Consider the following 20,906-nt stretch of genomic DNA (forward strand, 5'->3'; position numbering starts at 1 on the left):
GACTCATCAGACCAGGCAACATTCTTCCAGTCTTCAACTGTCCAATTTTGATGAGCTCGTGCAAATTGTAGCCTCTTTTTCCTATTTGTAGTGGAGATGAGTGGTACCCGGTTGGGTCTTCTGCTGTTGTAGCCCATCTGCCTCAAGGTTGTGCGTGTTGTGGCTTCACAAATGCTTTGCTGCATACCTCGGTTGTAACAAGTGGTTATTTCAGTCAAAGTTGCTCTTCTATCAGCTTGAATCAGTCGGCCCATTCTCCTCTGACCTCTAGCATCAACAAGGCATTTTCGCCCACAGGAATGCCGCATACTGGATGTTTTTCCTTTTTCACCCCATTCTTTGTAAACCCTAGAAATGGTTGTGCGTGAAAATCGCAGTAATTGAGCAGATTGTGAAATACTCAGACCGGCCCGTCTGGCACCAACAACCATGCCACGCTCAGAATTGCTTAAATCACCTTTCTTTCCCATTCTGACATTCAGTTTGGAGTTCAGGAGATTGTCTTTACCAGGACCACACCCCTAAATGCATTGAAGCAACTGCCATGTGATTGGTTGATTAGATAATTGCATTCATGAGAAATTGAACAAATGTTCCTAATAATCCTTTAGGTGAGTGTATAATCTAAGTGTAATATGCTCATAAATGGTACATTAAAATATTTTAATATCCATTGAATGTACATAGAAAGACAACAGAGCATCTGGAAAGCTTGTGTGACCAATAAGATTGAGAAGCCTTATGGCCTGAGGGAAAAAACTGTGACTCTGGAGGTGCCCCGATGCTCCGGTAGCATCAACCAGACGGCAGCAGTGCGAACAGACCATAGCCTGGGTGGATGTGGTCTTTGATGATGTTCCGTGCTTCCCTAAGGCATTGTGTATGGTATATGCCTTGCACGGAGGGAAGATGGCAGTCAGTGACGTGCTTCGCAGACCTAACCACACTCTGGGGCCTTGCGATCAGCAGCAGAGCATCTGCTTCACCAGGCAGTAATGCAGAATTGAAAAGTAATAATACTTTATATAATGTTTTTATAATGATGTTTATGTAAACGGTATCACGTTAAACACGTCAAGTAATTTGTTAAAATTCGCTTCACTTAGAAAGTATATTTATAATTATTATTTTTCCTGCAGGGCTACACAGTAAGCAATGAAAACACCTTATAGAGACTTCTGCAGATTAGAAGATAATTGTTTCCTACCTACTTTTCTATGAAACTCTATGAGTTTCTATGAGCATGAAACGTTGGGCCCAATTTCTTGATATATGGCACCATCTAGTGAAAATGAAACGTGCTCAACAAAGTTTTCTGATTCCGAGAACCTGTCAAACAGCCAGGTGAGAAAAGCAATGCGCTTGTTCGCGCTGGGGAAATACATTTATGCAGACAATATATGATTACATTTCAGTGATAGTCATAACTTCTCAAAGACTCGATGAACATTATGTTAATCACATGTTAAGGGATGTAATGTATCACTATTATACCTGCTTCCTGCCATCAGGGATGCTTCAGTCAGAATGAACGTAGTCGCTTGAAAGCGTGCTGCGCGAGACTCAACGCGAGAGACGTGGCGGTGTGCAATACAAGGGAACTTATTTCCTGTACTCTGCATTGTTGTCCTTCGTATCTTAAGTGTAAACACACAGGTTAAATAAGCGGCTGAAAAATGCAAGCAATCAAGTGTGTGGTGGTTGGAGATGGGTAAGTTTTTTAAAAGCTGTAAGCGCAGTTCCACATGTGTTAGACAAGTTTTGATTTGGGTGTGTTAAAATGCAGGCATGTAGGAAAACTCCAAACTGATTTAAAAGTGTCTGTGTAATTAATTACCTTCTTTGTAATCGGCTATAAGCATTGTTGTGGCAACATTGCATTTTCTTTCGGGAATTCATAAGTTTCATATTCTAGGCCTGTATTAGTATTTGAGCTATACAGTTATGTGGAATGTATGTACCTTTTACTGATAACATTATCTTTCCACAGAACAATCAAACTTCTGTATTCGCTAGACAAACACTAATTTTAATTAAAAGTCTTTGTGTGTGTGCATGGTATTAACTATGATATCTGGAAGCTCAATAATACAGATCCTTATCAAAGTCAATAAAAGTATGCCTTCAAGGCAGGAACGTGCTGACAATTTATTTATATTTTTTATACAGTTTCACGTTATAGATTTAACTTACTTTCTTATGTGTAGGTGCAGTTTTAACATCCGTTTGAGGAACGTAAGATGAATTGAAAATGACATTACTTAAATCAACAAGGCAGGAAGGAAGTGCAAAATTGGTGACAAGTTGAAAAAGACAAAATGGATGCTTAGATGCTAGCAGGAGATTGGAATTAATGGGTGAAATTAAATATCTGTAAGAGAGAGGAAATTGAGATTAGCTTCTGATAATGATCATCCGTTTAAAATAACATTGAGGAAAAAGACACCGTCAACAGTCAGTGAGTTTAATGCAATCTTCCCTCTTCTCTTTTTGTAATGGATGAGTTCCTCCTATGCTGTTTTTATCCTCACTTGTTCCTCCTTGGTGTGTTTCATGGTTTCAAAAGGAGCAAAGGCACAGCTGCCACCTATGACTGGATCACCACACTATCACACCCACAACAGCACACTCATATGCGGTCAATGCAGACTTCTCTTTCACCAAAGATACAAATGGTCTGTATTCAACAGAGAAAAGCTTTTGACTTGACACTCAAGGACTGTAAAAATGTGCATTGCATTGCACACATCACGTGACTTTACTGTAGTTACATGTCAAAAGGCCACTGTAACTTGAAGTGAAAATTGAACAGAGCAGAGGTGGAGTAAGGAATGATGACATCCTGGCATTTGACTAAAGCCTGGTATTGCGTGAGAAAGATATATTCCACAGTCCATTGAATGTGATTTGTTATCACAAATAACTTAGCTTTAGCTCAAATGAAGTTTATTCCTTCAGAAAAGGTGTCTGGATAAATAATGCATCTCTAATGCAAGCTGTGCAGCTTCACTCCAGAGGTGTGTGGTGCTGCTGCATGTGTTGTAGGGTGATGGTTTAACATTGACAATCAGTGTGAAATCAGGAACCTCAGAGACCAAGTTAGCCTGGATCAGCTAGATGTGAGTAGACCGGCATTGTGTCAACTAGGACAGTGACACAAGCAAATGTTCAATGTTTGACAAAAGGCACACTCCAGAGAGAGCTTCTGGTTCCTATAGACGACTCCCGATGTTGCTCAGTGTTGCCTCCCTCTCTCCTGCCAGCTTTGTGACAACCGCTACCAACTAAAAATATTTTTTTATTTAAATGTTATTTAATTTAAACAACATTGAAAGAAAATTGTAGTAAAATGTTTGATTCACACTAGCAACAAGTTACTCTCTCTGCATCACAAGATAACAAACATGCGCTTGCAGTACCTTGGCCAGACCACTGACCTGGCAGGCATTTAAACTCTTGAACAATGTTGTTTATCTGGTAACTTACATGGTGCTCTCTGTCAAACAAGTACTGTTGCTGGTGACAGTAGAGTTGTTTTGGTGCCAATGCGAGAGGTTTTAGTTGCTTCCCAACCACAATTCATTTTTTCTGATTCTGTGTTTGAGGCAGAAAATCGCAAACATTTCTCCCGTTACCTCAGAGGGTGGACTTTTTTTTGACATTTTTTGATCCGTTTACACTATTAAAACAATGTATCAATGACACGTCTGGCTTCATGTCTCGTTCACCTCAACAAAACTAGCGTAGTGTAAAAACAGTCTAGAGATCCCCCGTGCCGGCCCCATCGCCCAGTAACCCAATTTAGAGAACCCTCTGCGACAGCTCTGTTGTCCATGCCCAATGTAGAGAACCCCTGCAGAGCAGGATACATGCCGCTGCTCAAACATTCATGGGAAGAGTTCAAAGACCGGGTGAACATGAATAGCTTTGAAACTGTGTTGGCTCACTTGCTTGAATGCAGTCATACAGTATGCATAAAATGGGAACATACAGTAGGATTGCTTGTCCCTGTAGAATACATCTAGGCAGAGATGTCAACATGAAAATGAGAAAGAGAAAGCAAACACGTTCGTTCTGTTTTGTAGAACTTAAGTTGATCTGTATATCTGTATATCTCCCTATGTTGTCAGCATTTCTAGGTTCGTGATTGTGGATATTGATTTGATTCAAGCCTAAACTGTTAGCATTAAAAATTAACTGCCCAGCCAGTGGTGGTGAGATTGGTTTTTGAAGTGAGATGCTGTGATGAAGTATACATGCAGGATTCACATCATGAAGTATCATCAAATAGCATTGACGTGCTGTAACATTTTACCAGCATGATTGGCAGTCATTTTTTTCATGTACTCCCTTTCTTGTTGAGTTAGCTGTGCAGGCAAATGAGCCTGAGTTGATAGAGCGCAACGAGATCAGGAAATCACTATGGTAGGTGCCTCGCCCTTCACCAGGTCATGCAGGCCTGTTTGCATCACCCATGGGGTTCACAAGCCCCTAATCAGCCGGCGGCACTGTCAAGACTTGAACTTAGACTGTAGTGGACAGCTTGGTGCTATGAAAGAGCTCCTTAGACCGATGCACCACCTACAAAGACATTTCTCCGTATCTTTAAGGCAACCGTATTCAGCAAGAAGAGCGAGTCTTATTTTTGTACTCCGATGGGCTCATCTTTTAATAATAATAATGACTTTATTTGTATAGCGCTTCTCTGTTGTGCATGGGCAGTGTTTCTGTTGTTATTGCATTCACAGAGCGCTATTTATAACCTGTCAGAAAGGTTCCGTTGATTAACTAGTCTGTGTTAGCTAGGTAGTGAGTAAAGCGAACCATCCATCTAAATATTGTAGTTATTACAATACAATTGGGGCCTCAACTCGCAAATTAATTTTGCCATTCAGGTATCAAATGAACATACATGTCATGGCAAAATGTGTAGCATTGATGACATTTAGATTTAAACTGCAGAATCTACTCCATCCCAGGGGGCAGAAAATGCAGAAAATGTCTGAAGACAGTCTCACTTTCTTTCCGCCAACAAGTAAGTTGTGAACGGTCTGGAGTTCTAGGGGTTGCGGAGTTGAGGGTTTGTTACTGCTCCAAAAAAATGTAAGATCCTTCTGGACCTTTAGTACCTATGACATTTGTTTGACTGGATTTTAATTCCTAGTACACTTGTTTGACTGGACTTAAGTGCCTATGACATTTGTTTGCCTGGTCCTTTTCCAACAATAGCTCCCCTGCTGTTAGAGGTATGATTCAAATGGCCCATAGACTGGTTACTTTCACATGATTAAGTAGTAAGCCATCACAATGTCATCTTTGTTATAGGGAGGCCATACGCCCCAGTCCATCTGCGTGTGGAGGTAAGGACCAACAGGGAGCCTCAGGCGGTAGGAGCAGGTGGAGAGTAGGAGGCACAGTTGAAACGGGGCCCCTCGGCTTTGACTCAGACCACAGTCAACAGCGTGTGAGTCAGAGGGTGGCAGGGTAGCAGAAATGGAGATTGCTTGGTGACACAGTACATGTGTAGGATCCTAATTGAAAATCAGGGCACTTTTTAAAATATAACAAAAAAAATACATTTCCATTAGTCAGACCTGTTTCCGTTATTTACCTCTACAAAAGGATTCATTATAATCCACGTAATTCACATTCCTGTTCGTGCAGCGTTGTTGTGCTGCTGTTGGAGACTGGCTCAAATTAAGATCCTACATCTCAGAGAAGGAAACAGTCACTGTCACAGTAGGTTTTATCTCACTCTTCTATCACCCAACCTCCTCTCTGGTATCTCACCCCAGTTGCCAAAACAAAAATACTCTGACATAGTTACATGGACAGAACTGCTTTTTGCCAGCCAAAATAATTCACTGTTAAGTTATTGCTAATCATGTCTTCCACAGGGGCATATACTGTGGATGTATCGCCAGTGTTTGCTTAGCTTTGGTGACCTGATGATGTTCAAGGAGGAGCGCAACTGTAGGAAAAGCCCATTGTAGCCTGCGTTGCATATAGCCTGAGGTGTCTCTTTCTAACCTTGCCTGAAAAACTTCACTCTTGGAGCGCTCCTAAAAGTAGCATTCCTTGCCTCGTGCCTGTACATGCAGATGTGTGCTTTAGAATTTCACTCCCAAAAGGCTGTTGGAATTGTTCAGAAACGGTGACAAGCAGCTTGAGAAATTCATAGATATAGTAGCAAACTCAGACCCCGTCACACTGTTCTGTCCTCAGGTGGTACACTATCCATGACCTGTACAGAAATGGGTGTGGGTACTAAGTTAATATTTTTTAACAGGAAGTGAAGCATTGAACGTTCCAGTACTCCGCACCAGTGACCAAGTCAAGCACTGAACCTAAATGTCCATGACCATTCAACATACAGTAACAAGCAGTGAGGAAGTACTGTTAGCACGTTTTTGTCCATGGGAAATATACTATTCTTTATTTGGTGCGTTGTTATTGCACTGTACTATTTTATTGTGTGGGAGTGAACCATTTCACATTTTAAAACAATCTAACAGTAAATATCATCCCCCGCAAATTACGCAGCATGCCTCTCGGCCTATGTTTGCTGAAACATTAACTTGTTTTTCAGTCGATAATTTTTCTTACAGTTTACAGTTTTTCAGTTATAATTACATTGGAATTGTATCACAGTATCACCTTTTCTTAAGCTAGCCAAATAAGGCAGTTTGGAATTTAAATTTCTTCCACCAAAAAACAAGGAACAATGATAATAAAATATACTGTAAAAATATGTATTGTTATGTTTAAAAGGTATATATTTTATGACATTTTTTAAATACAGAACTGTGCATAAGACTGAGGCACCTGAAAGTCAGACTTAGGTCATTTATTTGGGTAGTAAGTGTTTATTTGTGTTTGTTTGTTTTATTGTTTTATTATCACACTTACTACCCAAATAAATGGCCTTAGTTTGACTTTCAGGGGCCTAAGTACGGTATATATTTTGGGCATACTTAGAGATTGGGCATACTTAGAGGAGAGTGTTCTGAAATAGTAGGGGAACTGGATTGAACCATTGTCGCTGTGGCATATGTGCACCAGAGACAGCAACCTAAGGTGCTAGACCACCCTGGGCCCCAAAATAAAGCTGCAGTATCTCACAAAAGTGAGTACACCTCTCACATTTTTGCAAATATTTGATTATATCTTTTCATGTGACAACACTGAAGAAATGACACTTTGCTACAATGTAAAGTAGTGAGTGTACACCTTGTATAACAGTGTAAATTTGATCTCCCCTAAAAATAACTCAACACACAGCCATCAATGTCCAAACTGCTTGCAACAAAAGTGAGTACATCCCTACATGAAAATTTCAAAATTGCGCCCAATTAGCCATTTTCCCTCCCCGGTGTCATGTGCCTCATTAATGTTACAAGGTCTCAGGTGTGAATGGGGAGCAGGTGTGTTCAATTTGGTGTTATTGCTCTCACACTCCCTCATACTGGTCACTGGAAGTTCAACATATAGCACCTCATGGCAAAGAACTCTCTCTGAGGATCTGAAAAAAAGAATTGTTGCTCTACATAATGATGGCCTAGGTTATAAGAAGTTTGCCAAGACCCTGAAACTGAGCTGCAGCACGGTGGCCAAGACCATACAGTGGTTTAACAGGACAGGTCCCACTCAGAACAGGCCTCGCTAATGGTCAACCAAAGAAGTTGAATGCACGTGCTCAGCATCATATCCAGAAGTTTGAGTGCTGCCAGCATTGCTGCAGAGGTTGAAGGGGTGGGGGGTCAGCCTGTCAGCGCTCAGACCATACGTCGCACACTGCATCAAATTGGTCTGCATGGCAGTCATCCCAGAAGGAAGCCACTTATAAAGATGATGCACAAGAAAGCCCGCAAACAGTTTGCTGAAGACAAGCAGACTAATGACGTGGATTACTGGAACCATGTCCTGTGGTCTGATGAGACCAAGATAGACTTATTTGGTTCAGATGGTGTCAAGCAATGTGTGGCGGCAAGTGGGTGAGGAGTACAAAGAGAAGTATGTCTTGCCTACAGTCAAGCGTGGTGGTGGGAGTGTCAGTGTCTGGGGCTGCATGAGTGCTGCCGGCACTGGGGAGCTACAGTTCATTGAGGGAACCATGAATGCCAACATGTACTGTGACATACTGAAGCAGAGCACGATCCCCTCCCTTCGGAGACACTGCTTGCTAAAGAAACTGAGGGTATAGGTGATGGACTGGCCAAGAATGTCTCCAGACCTAAACCCCATTGAGCATTGTGGGGCATCCTTAAATGGAAGGTCTCTAACATCCACCAGCTCTGTGATGTTGTCATGGAGGAGTGGAAGAGGACTCCAGTGGCAACCTGTGAAGCTCTGGTGAACTCCATCCCCAAGAGGGTTTAGGCAGTGCTGGAAAATAATGGTGGCCACACAAAATGTTGACACTTTGGGCCCAATTTGGACATTTTCACTTAGGGGTGTACTCACTATTGTTGCCAGCGGTTTAGACATTAATGGCTGTCTGTTGAGTTATTTTGAGGGGACAGCAAATTTACACTGTTATACAAGCTGTACACTCACTACTTTATATTGTAGCAAAGTGTTTCTTCAGTGTTGTCACATGAAAGATATAATCAAATATTTGCAAAAATGTGAGAGCTGTACTCACTTTTGTGAGATACTCTATATCTTATTTTCATGTCATAAATAGGAATGGTGGAAATATGTCCCGCATGTAATTATCAGATGTGGGAATTTCTGTGCAACTCAGATACTTAGGAGGCACGAAGAAGTTAGAGAAGATAGGGACCTCATCTTTCTGCCCTATTTTTTAAGGACCATGTTAACAAAATGCATAGCAGTTTTATTTTGAGAACGAAGAGTTGACACTTGTGCCATATCGGATGCAGAGTAACTGGGTTGGGATAAATAAGCTGAGGGTTGGGATAAATAAGCTGAGGGTTGGGATAAATAAGCTGAGGGTTGGGATAAATAAGCTGAGGGTTGGGATAAATAAGCTGTGGGGTGGGATAAAAAGCCCATTACCTGTAATAGTGGTGCCTGAGAATGTCCTAAACAGTAGAGGACACTGCGTGTGTATGCATGTATGAGGACAATCAGAAAACATACAATGCACAAAATATGTTGTCCTCTATGATCAGTCCTTACTTGTTGAGCACTCCCTGTCGCTGTTGGTTGAATTTTTGTGTTGTCAGTGCTTTTTTGGTTATGTGTGCCTAATATCCATGTGATATTGCAGTCTGTCTGTGTGTCTGTGTGTGCTGGCACAAAACTGATTTCCCAATGTGTTTTTTTTCCAGTGCTGTGGGAAAGACATGTCTGCTCATCAGCTACACCACCAACGCCTTCCCTGGAGAATACATCCCCACAGTGTGAGTACCCTGACTGACACAGTGGAAAAAAATTGCGTCCATTTAGGCCTGTTTAATACTACCACTGGAACAATCAATGGTATTAGTGATATATACACAAACCGTTCTAGGAATTCAAATGCTAGAAATTAGCTTTCACCGGTATGGTGCAGTACATTGTTTAATCCATACGATTCCATCATCACCCGGCATGATTGAATTTGGTCGTGCCATTTTGTGTCGCCTAATTCCGTTATGTTTGTGCTGGCCACACCGTGGTTCTTTCACAATTACACTAGCACTTTCATTGTCATATATGTGTGTGTGCGTGTGTGTGTGTGTGTGTGTGTGTGTGTGTGTGTGTGTGTGTGTGTGTGTGTGTGTGTGTGTGTGTGTGTGTGTGTGTGTATTTATATCAGGAATGCAATATAGGTCCTAAAACTCCATATCAAAATACAAAAGGTTAAAACCACTGCGGTCATGGAATTCGATGCCTTGGACCTGTATGTATGTAATACACTCTTTGGTCTCGTTGGCAGGTTCGATAACTACTCAGCCAATGTGATGGTGGACAGTAAGCCTGTGAACCTGGGTCTCTGGGATACAGCAGGACAGGAGGACTATGACAGACTCCGCCCTCTATCCTACCCTCAGACGGTAACAAGCACACAGACACACAGTACATTATTATGACAATGACATAGGCCTTCTACTATTCCAAATCTCCTTTCTACCTTTCAGTATAGCCCAAGTATTACTCTCAACTCCTTAAATATGATTTTACTGTATATGATAATTTCTTCACATCATAAACACCATCTCTCTAGTCGTTGACTAGAATTGTGTTGATCAGATGCCGTTTGTCTCTCTAGGATGTGTTCCTCATCTGTTTTTCACTGGTGAGCCCAGCGTCGTTTGAGAACGTCAGAGCCAAGGTAAGGAGAGCGGAAGCCGTGGGACCTTAACGGCTTTGTCACCATGTGGAGCTGTTAGTATGCAACACACGCAAGCTGGGATTCCTTCAGAACTCACAAAGCAGTGTTTGCGAAAGTCTTTGTTTCCAATATTCATTCTCTGCCCACACACATCTAATTCTGAGAAGTGAAACCAGAACTGTCAAGGGGACCGCCCTGGTAGTAGATGTAGGATTTAATGCAGTACCCACAACCAGTCTGTGAGTTCATTTGACCACTGTCGAAGTAATGCAGTGTCGGTTGTGCTGATCTGAGAACAGGGTGATGCACCTCTGGTGTTCTTTAAGTAGCAGCTGCAGGGATGGCATGAAGCACCTCATGTAGGTGTCGATTGGCATTGATTGGTCCTGTTCCATTATAAAGGTTGTGGCAACGTTACGGGTGATTACATTACTGCGTAGGTGCTATTCCTCACCCACCTTATGGGAACGCTTTTTTCGGTTCTGCTGCTTGCAGCTCCGCCTATTGCTGCCATGGCATATTGTGCCCTCTAAATTGACGGTTTTCACTTCAGTCAGACTGTCCTAAATTAAGTATTTCCAATCCAAGAGCACACCTGTTCAGGTGGTATGTTGTGCTATTGTGTTTGCCACGCACACATTCACATTGGATTGGACATTATAGAAATCTGTTCAGCAACTGAATGTATATACAGTTGGGAGAACAAGTATTTGATACACTGCTGATTTTGCTGGTTTTCCTACTTGTAGAGATCTGTAATTTTTATCATAGCTACACTTCAACTGTGAGAGACGGTATCTAAAACACAAATCCAGAAAATCACATTGAATGATTTTTAAGTAATTAATTTGCATTTTAATGCATGACATAAGTATTTGATACATCAGAAAAGCAGAACTTAATATTTGGTAAAGAAACCTTTGTTTGCAATTACAGAGATCATACATTTCCTATAGTTCTTGACTAGGCTTGGACATGCTGCAGCAGGGATTTTGGCCCACTCCTCCATACAGACCTTCTCCAGATCCTTGAGGTTTCGGGGCTGTCGCTGGGCAATACAGACTTTCAGCTCCCTCCAAAGATTTTCTATTGGGTACAGGTCTGGAGACTGGCTAGGCCACTCCAGGACCTTGAGATGCTTCTTACGGAGCCACTCCTTAATCATTGCCAAAATCATGGGCCAAAATCCCTGCTGCAATGTGTGCAAACCTGGAAGTTTTGTTTTAGATTCCGTCCCTCACAGTTGAAGAATACCTATGATACAGACTTCTGCATGCTTTGTAAGTGGGAAAACCTGCAAAATCGTCAGTGTATCAAATACTTGTTCTCCCCACTGTACACAATCTTATTCAGGTTTTTGTCAGGGAAAGGTAATCATCGCTTTAAAAAATGGATGTCCCTTGTGAACTTAAAAGCCTACAGTGTCGTGTACACCGTGACTCTACACACTTATCCAGCTAGCTGTTAGGGTCTGCAACTTACAAAGCACACAGTCCAATTCTAACCTTAGCAGCATTAAGCTACTGCTTCAAAAAGTTGTCCTTGAGCTCTCTATGGCTCTACCAAGATCTTTTAAAAGATCTCTCCCAAATTTGCACAACTAGTAGAAGGCTGCGTCATCCAGAAAACCTTTCGAACCCTTATCAAACATGTCAGTGTTTTATTGTTGCTTGTTTTCGGCTAAGTTATAGATTTGGTCATATGGCAGCAAAATCTCTGAATGTACAGACTGCAAGTCATTTTGCTGAAGGTAATTCATTGTGGAACAGCTGTCACTGTTTGAATCTTTTATACATCTGCATCAAAAGACAAACAAGAGAGTCGATAAATTGGCTTTATTTGATATCACATTGTCAAAACAACTGTAATAGGTTCCAGAGTGTTCTGGTCTGGTAGGTTGCTGGAAGGTGTTAATATATTCCACTGCGTAATCTGTTTTACTGCATAGACTTCAGGTACCCAAAGTAAGATGGAGGGTGAAAAAAGTATTCTTGAAATTGGCAATTATTGAAAAGACTAGCGTTAATCCATTCCAATTTGTGTCATTTCGAATTGTACAGCTTGCACAAACGACTTTACTTAGCTATTTGATTCGTGATTATCTTCAAACAATAGCAATCTCACCTCCCCAGCCCTTATGCAAATGTTTGCCACTTCTCCCATTTCCGAAACAAAACTATTTCCTCCTCTCTTTCCATCTTTCTCTGTCTATTTTCCAATGCTCTGATACCAGTGAGTCTCCATGGTAACATCGCCCATGTATGCAAATGGACCCTTTGGTAGATTACCAAGCTTTCAGGTGATATTAGGATCTATTTAAAGAAGGAGGGTAGGCTTTGGATGATGTTTTGGGGTGGGGGGGTAAGAACTATATTATCTTTGATCACCCCCCCCCCCCTTACACACACACACACACGTGGTGATTGTCTGTCAAACAGAGATCTCAAAGCTTTCCCTTACACGTTTTGTTGTCTATGTCAAACTGTTTAATGTAACTGTATTTGTAATGAAAGAAATGGGTCTGGTAAGCATTTTTTTGGTTTGATGGCAAAATCACCTTTAAGTTACATCAAACCATGAGTTAATTTCAGTTGATTTGAATTTTTTCAAACGTGGCAACAACAGATTATGTAAAATAGCATTGCCATATAACTGATTTGGCTGAACAATTTTGCTGGCTTGCATTGCAATAAAGCATGCTTTCAGATAAATGTTGGTCTGATACATGTTAGAAATGCTTTGGATCAGATCTGTTCAGCCAATTCATTTTTTAGAATATTAAACAATGTTAAATATTACAGAGGTTGTTGACATCAAGGCACTTAAGGGTAGAAAAAGTCCACAGCCACAGAGCAGCACCTAGGAATTCTACTGAGTCAGTTTTGTGACATTCATGGTTGTATGGCAGGAAGGCCAAGTAGTACAGTGGAGTGGGCGCTTTGTGCTCACCAGAAAGAGACCGAAGAGAAACAGAAACGAGAAAGCAAAACCTTGGTGCATTGGTACTGCGAATTGATAATGTACTATTTTCTCTGTAATTCATGGACAATGTAGGTGCAAGCACACTTCATGTTGGAATACTGCCCTGCGGCCCAGTCTCCGAAGGGAGGGGATCATGCTCTGCTTCAGTATGTCACAATACATGATGGCATTCATGGTTCCCTCAATGAACTGTAGCTCCCCAGTGCCGGCAGCACTCATGCAGCCCCAGACACTGACACTCCCACCACCACGCTTGACTGTAGGCAAGACACACTTGTCTATGTACTCCTCACCTCATGGTCTGAGCACTGACAGGCTGACCCCCCCCCCACCCCTTCAACCTCTGCAGCAATGCTGGCAGCACATTTCCCAAAGACACCCTCTGGATATGACGCTGAGCACGTGCATTCAACTTCTTTGGTCAAACATGGCGAGGCCTGTTCTGAGTGGAACCTGTCCTTTTAAACCGCTGTATGGTCTTGGCCACTGTGCTGCAGCTCCGTTTCAGGGTCTTGGCAATCTTCTTATAGCCTAGGCCATCATCATGTAGAGCAACAATTCTTTTTTTCAGATCCTCAGAGAGTTCTTTGCCATGAGGTGCCTTATTGAACTTCCAGTGACCAGTATGAGGGAGGGTGAAAGCGATGACACCTGCTCCCCATTCACACCTGAGACCTTGTAACACTAACGAGTCACATCACACCGGGGAGGGAAAATGGCTAGTTGGACCCAATTTGGACATTTTCACTTAGGGGTGTACTCACTTTTGTTGCCAGCGGTTTGGACATTGATGGCTGGGTTTTGAGTTATTTTGAGGGGTCAGCAAATGTACACTGTTATACAAGCTATACACTCACTACTTTACATTGTAGCAAAGTGTCATTTCCTCAGTGTTGTCACATGAAAAGATATATATACTCAAATATTTGCAAAAATGTGAGGGGTGTACTCACTTTTGTGTACACTCTAAGTACTGAAACGCCCACCCCGCCAATTGTCTCAATAACGCATTCTATTGTTATTCCTGTTAAACACAAAGACAGATAAAAGGGGTCATGTTTTACCTATGAAACAAACTGCATCCTAATTGGTGACTCTTTGGTTCTGGTCAAATAAACTGCTCAAAATAATTAAGGGAACACCTGAATCACATATCGGTCTCGATGAACAAATATATTAAAGATTAAAATCTTTACTGTACATTGTGTAATTCATCTAGAACAAAATGATGTAACAACGGTAATTGGAAACCAAAATCACCAACCAATTGAGGGCTGGATTGAAACTCATACTGAAAATCTAAGTAAACAATTGAAATCCCAAGCTGTTCCAACTTGCATGAATTTCTAATGTGACTCATAATGTGACTCAGTAGTATGTATGGCCCCCATGTGCCTGAATGCACTCCCGACAACGTCTGGGCATGCTCCTAAAGAGACGATGGATGGTGTCCTGGGATGGTGTCCTCTCCCAGACCTGGTTTAGGTTATCAGTGAGCTCCTGGACTGTCTGTGGTGCCACATGGCGGCATCGGATGCACTGATGCATAACGTCCCAGAGGTTCTCAACTGGATTCAGCACGTAAGCACCCTGACTGCTGTTAGCAAACATTCTTGCGACGGCACGTATGGATGTGCCATCCTGGAGGAGTGGGAATGCTTATGCAACCTGAATGGGCTGCTGGTACCGCCTCATACTACCAGTAGTGACCAGGATGCTATCAAAATGCAGAACTAGAGAAGAATGAGTCAGGAAGGTTAAGGACCTGCAAAACCATTCCCTTTTTGGGGGTTGTCTTGCTGTTGCTTCTCCAGTGCACCTATTGTCACTTTCGTTTGCACCAAACAGGTGATATTGATTAATAGTTGCTAATGCTTCCTAACTGGACAGATTGATATCCCTGAAGTTTAACTGACTTGGTGTTATACTGTAATGATTGTGTTCCCTTAAGTTTTTTTGAGCAGTGTACAAACAAATAAGGACTATGTCATTTATGTGAGAGTCAGCTTTGATAGAAGTTTAGGTAACTAAACATGCATGTTTGAGGAGTATTCATTTTTTTATTTGGAATAAAGTATAGGAAATTGAAAGTATTTTTCCACATTTTGTTATAAACTGTATAACACTTTTTTTTATTGTTATTATTTATTTTTTTACAATTTTCTGCCTTTATCTGTGCTCAAGTGGCAGTGTAGGTTGACTAGAGAGTGGCCCAAAAGCCAGGCACCTATTAAGACATGCCTTCAGGAAAAAAGTCAAGTTGACCAGAATTGGTTTCTTGAGGGCCTCTGGGGCTTCTTAACTCTAAGAATGACTCTATCATTTGAATCCTTGACATTTTCCCCACATCTGTAGAAGCTAATGTTTCCTTGTATAGTGGGTCCTACAGTATATTGTATAGTGGGCCCAATATAACACTGAGTTAAAAACAGACACAGGTGAGTAAACCAGGGGTTAAGCACATTCTGTTTAATGACTGTTTAATATTTCATATTTGGTACCCAGCAGCAAAGCAACCTGGATGCTAACTTGCCTCCAGGCAGGTGGTCCTAGTTTGAGTGGAGGGGAGACCAGATCCTGTGGGATGTGGTGTCTAAGAGTCATTAGAGGCCCCTCTTCCTTCTGATCTTAAACCCAAATGCCCAGGGCAGTGAAGGATACATCCAGGAAGGGATGTTAAACAGATGGCATGGAAGAGAGGGAGTGTTATGTCTTGTGTCCATTTCCAATCTTGCCCTCGTTATCTTCGTGGACACTTAATCATCCCAAGCTTGTTAAATAAGTTATTTAGATTAACTATGGGCTGGACAAAATGTATGTCACTCTGGATAAGGGCAACATTTGAATTAAAGAGTAAAATTACTAAATTGTTAATTTTGTGTGACTCTGAGGTAAGGCCTCCAAAAGAATCACAGCAGACTAAAACGAAGATGACTCTGTAATTGTCTGTGTTTTAAAGAGTAATTTACAAGCATTAATCATCTTCTGTTTTCTTAAAGCATACACCGGTCAAGCTTTTTTTTATCATTCACTCAATGTAGAAGGAACCTTTTTTCTGTTAAAAAATGCACTATACAATGACGTTGTCTGCCATTTATTTGAATTTGGAATGAATGTATAATGTTACAATAATAGGCATACTTGTGAACATTTTGGGTTAACCGATTGGTTGATGATTTCAGAGTACAATTTGCCTAAACTTTTTTTGTATGGGGATGTATCAAGTTTGTTAAAGCAGACTACATTATTTGATTAGGCTGTCTTGCAATTTTTTTTATGTCATTATTATTTATCAAAAACAACTTTATGAAATGGAACTGCATTAAGCCAATATTGAAAATGAAAGAGGAGAAGGATTAAATGAATAATGCCCCATTTGACATTTCACACTGCTTGTAACTCTGCTGTATTTACAATCCAAATTCCTCCCATGCATTATGTTAATAGTCTAGCTAATACTGTTTACCTGCTAGTTGTTCTCTGCGTTGCCCAGTTGAGGTCTGCTAGACTAAGACAGCAGAAGTCAAGTTCATTTCAATCATAGTCAATAAGTGTAGGTATTGTCCCATCGCACAATCTTGCGTGTGTGTGCAACTTTAGTGTAGACCAAACATTCGACCTCTCAGGGATATTACGCTGCTCTTTGTGAGGAAAATGCTATTTTTGTCTCAGGGGGTAGGTTTGAAAAGTTAAATTTTTAGGTTTGGGTTAGAATTAGGTTTAAGGTTAGGCTAATGGTACGGGTTTCGGAAAGTAGGATTTTAAATCCAATGTTTGGTATCACCTTAAGGATAGTAAAACATAAGTGTTATTTTTTTTCATCTCCCCCTAGTGGTACCCTGAGGTACGACACCACTGCCCCTCAACACCCATCATCCTGGTGGGCACCAAGCTGGATCTCAGGGACGAGAAGGAAACTATTGAGAAGCTCAAGGAGAAGAAGCTAGCTCCCATAACCTACCCCCAAGGCTTAGCATTGGCCAAGGAGATAGGTACGTAGGTCTCTGTTATGCTACTCAATACCGGCCTTTGATCCCCCTATGTGGGTGTCTCTCCGACTGTGAGACTGAATCAGGTATGCTCTTTCTCAATTTCTGCTCAACAACACTCCAAACAGCTTTCCCAAACAGAAATGCTGGATGGCAAAAGTCTAGCTTTAGGCTGTTAAAGGTTTTTCTTTATCTATACACTAATGAAACCATAAATAAATGTAGAAGAGTTCAGGGGACTTTGGAAATTGTCTTTCAGTAACATGTGCATGTAAAAATCAAACCGTCATTACCCGTAAATACACTCAAGAAGTGTCCTATCATGAAATTGAGCATGAGTTGATATAAAAACACCAACAGTGAGTCATATTTTGGGCTCAAAGTTAAGGCGAGGCCGTAAAGTGTACTTTTATTTCAACACAATACTTTCTCAGACATAAGACATTTTGAGTAGATTTTTTGCTGTTATTTTTCACCTTTTTTCTGTCCCAAGAACATAATCAGACGATATCAAGAACACATAAAACCACTAAGTCTTTATATTACTACTGGGCAAGTTAGGGTATGGCAACATGTAGCAAATCAATGTTTAAAAATGGGGGATCAGATCCAGTAATCCTCTTTTTGTTAATCTTTTTGTTTTCAAGACTCTTGTCTGAAAAGAATCTTGTAGAATCCTTTTAATCCGGATTCCACAATTTCAGTATTACATAATCAGTGTTTTAACCGGCCTGCACCTTGCCATCTACTGGACAGGTGGTGGTACTACGTTTGATGAACATAAATACTGAACGCAGCCTATGCTGCAATAAACGCTTAGCCAAGAAAATGTGTTTACCCCTTTGGTCTTCTTTCCCCATCTGTAGTCATATCCAGTGTATCAACAGTCCTGTCTCATTGCTGCAGTTCCCAGATTGAAGATTACGGGCAATCCTCAAAGGCATCTGCGCCAAGCCATTCAGTGTTTCCGTTTTTTTCCACATGGCTCTTCCAACCATGAGTCACATGGGTCAACACATGTGAAGGCACGCTCACCTGATGATCTGAGTTACCTTCGCACCTAGGAGTGTTGCTAGAGCGTGTTGAAACCCGAAACTCTCCGCTGAGGATGACACCTTGTTACCTGGGCATTGTTGGCCAAGCTGTATTACCTGTTGGGCTTCCCAGCAACTCGTTATCAAGCTACATCGTCAAGGCCCAAATCTAGCCTGTCGTGGTCAGCTTTGTATTACTAATGAACACTTTAGACCACTTGGGAGTCCAAAAACCTGTCTGCATTTTAAACAAACATTTTAAATATACATAATGACGACTGTCGGTTTTAAGGTGGATATTGCTGTAGCACAACCCTATCTGTGTTTCGATGCAATGGTGTCACTTTTTTTGACAGGGTTGCTAAGAAGAAAAGAGAGCCAGTGGCAAATTGCATACCTAGACCAAGAAATGTGTCCCTCTAGTTAAACACACAGACAACGACCATTCATAACTTTTTTACGTTTACATGAAATTATGAATAAAAATACATTGGAAAGCAGTTTTTGTTGTTAAACATACCCTTTCAAATAGACAGGTAACTAGCTAGCCAGGTGATTTATCACCGTGCAGTTATAGAACTATGTCCTCAATACTGCTCTGGGAGAGGTAATTTAAATATTTTTTTGCAGTAACTTGTTACCATTTTGAATTGTCTGCTGAAGTCCCTGTAATAAGTCTTACCTTCTCCTCTTATGTAAACACTCAAACATGAAACAGCCCTTCAACTTTCTCTTTCTAATCAGTTGTTTAAATTCAAATCCCTGCCCTTGATCTTGGGCCCCCAGGGTTGAAGCTGTAAACAAAACTCTGAATGGGACGGCTCCAAAATGAAATGCTCTCGATAGCATGGAGCTGAGTCTCTTCCTAAATGAGCCACTTTTTCAAGTTAATCACCGGAAAAATCTAAATCTTATGGGACTCACAGCTAGTAATGTTGAAGGGCCCGTCAATTAGAGAATGAGTAGGACATTGTAACTGATATGCACAAATCATACCGTCTTTTCACACGTTTGAAACTGTTTGTAGATTATCCTTAAACTGGTTCCAAGCTAAATCGCTGGGCACAGTGGAAGCATCTTGTGTTTTACGTGTGGAGGCTGCTATGTGAATGTAGATTACATCCCATAATATGGAACAGACATACTGTAAATGTAGCCTGGAAGATTTTTTATCCCAATACGAAGAAAGACTGTTTTTGTAAAATAATCCAAAATTAATCTTCAACATATTTACTAAGTCGTCAGTTCTAACATAAAAAAAACAGGAGTCTGTCTTATCATGCTCTTTTACCATGTTCACATGGTTGATGCACATTTACCCTGATTGACACACATTTGAGTTGGTCTAATAACAATGAAGTTGTACATTCACTAATGGTTTTATATTTTCTAGATCCAATACTTTAAAGATTAGGAGATGACTATCAACGCTTCTGTCTTTGGGAGTAAAACGATGTGACTAGGCTTTAGGAATTCATCTGAACATAAGTGTTACATTTAAAATATGGGTTATTTATCTATTGACAAATGGTACATGTAGAAACCGATTTGTCCGTGTGGAATATTGTGTTGTCTAGCAGGGCATCAATGACGTATACTTCTGTGAACTGACAAAAATAAAATTTTACATAATTGCCCTATTGGCATAATTTGCCCCAATCAGGAATTAAAGTGGCTACTAAATGCATCAATAATTAAATTTGGCCAGAATTTGTATTCATGTGTTGAGGCACAGAGGGATAAGTGCATTTGTGAGTTGACAGTTTTTCAGAAATGAGTCGGATTCCCTTTACAGTCAGATGTGTGATTACTGTCATTTACCTCTTGATGGGGTTCACACACACCATTCCAACACTGTAAAACCTCAGTCGTATGTTAAAGATGCAATCCAGGATTTTGTCCACTAGCGGTAAATGTGCCTCAGTTGCGCAGAAACAGCTTCCCTGAACATTTTGAATTTCTTTATGTATGTGTTGATATGCTCCCCATGTCATCAACACCGCTCGCTTTTAAACTTGGAATTTCATGGCTCACTGAGGTGTGATCAGGTTCCTACTAATTGATTAAACATGTTTAAACAACATATTACGCATCCAGCACAAAATGAGAGCTTTTAAACAAGTTAACGTCTACATGGCATAGATCCTCAGATGTGTGAATAAGGACAGTCTCCTTGAGTCTCAGTTTCCCTCCATAAATTGTGTGTGTGTGACTGCACTTTGTTTTACTGTGTAGACTCAGTGAAGTACCTGGAATGCTCTGCCCTGACCCAGCGAGGACTGAAGACTGTGTTTGACGAGGCTATCAGAGCGGTGTTGTGCCCCCAGCCCACCAAGACAAAGAAAGCACACTGTCTGCTTATCTGATCTCTGACCTGAGAAGAGACCACGAGTGTGCTCAGGAACCCCATAACAGGAAAGGTTGTCTTAAGTTGTCTTAGGTACACTGTACATACAATAAAGGGATAATTGGTTGTTATGAGTCTGCATATGTGAAGTTACGCCATGAGTTGTGTTATACTGGTCTCAATTTAAAATGAATGCTAGATTCAGTTAGGTCTGGAAATATTTGGACACTGACACAATTTTCCTAATGTTGGCTCTGTACACCACCGCAATG

At 41.0% G+C, this 20,906-nt stretch overlaps 1 protein-coding gene across 2 annotated transcripts; it reads left to right on the forward strand.

The window, feature by feature from the left end:
• The first annotated feature begins 1,533 nt into the window (after positions 1-1,533).
• Positions 1,534-20,774, forward strand: rac2 (Rac family small GTPase 2). 2 transcript variants are annotated; one of them, XM_029122994.2, is made up of 6 exons: positions 1,534-1,711; positions 9,297-9,368; positions 9,887-10,004; positions 10,220-10,282; positions 17,097-17,260; positions 20,523-20,583. In XM_029122994.2, the coding sequence occupies exons 1-6, from the start codon at positions 1,677-1,679 to the stop codon at positions 20,581-20,583; spliced, it is 513 nt and encodes a 170-aa protein (XP_028978827.1). In that variant the 5' UTR covers positions 1,534-1,676.
• The last annotated feature ends 132 nt before the right edge of the window (positions 20,775-20,906 follow it).

Source organism: Esox lucius, chromosome 11 (genome assembly GCF_011004845.1).
Source record: "Esox lucius isolate fEsoLuc1 chromosome 11, fEsoLuc1.pri, whole genome shotgun sequence".
Classification (NCBI taxonomy): Eukaryota; Metazoa; Chordata; class Actinopteri; order Esociformes; family Esocidae; genus Esox; species Esox lucius.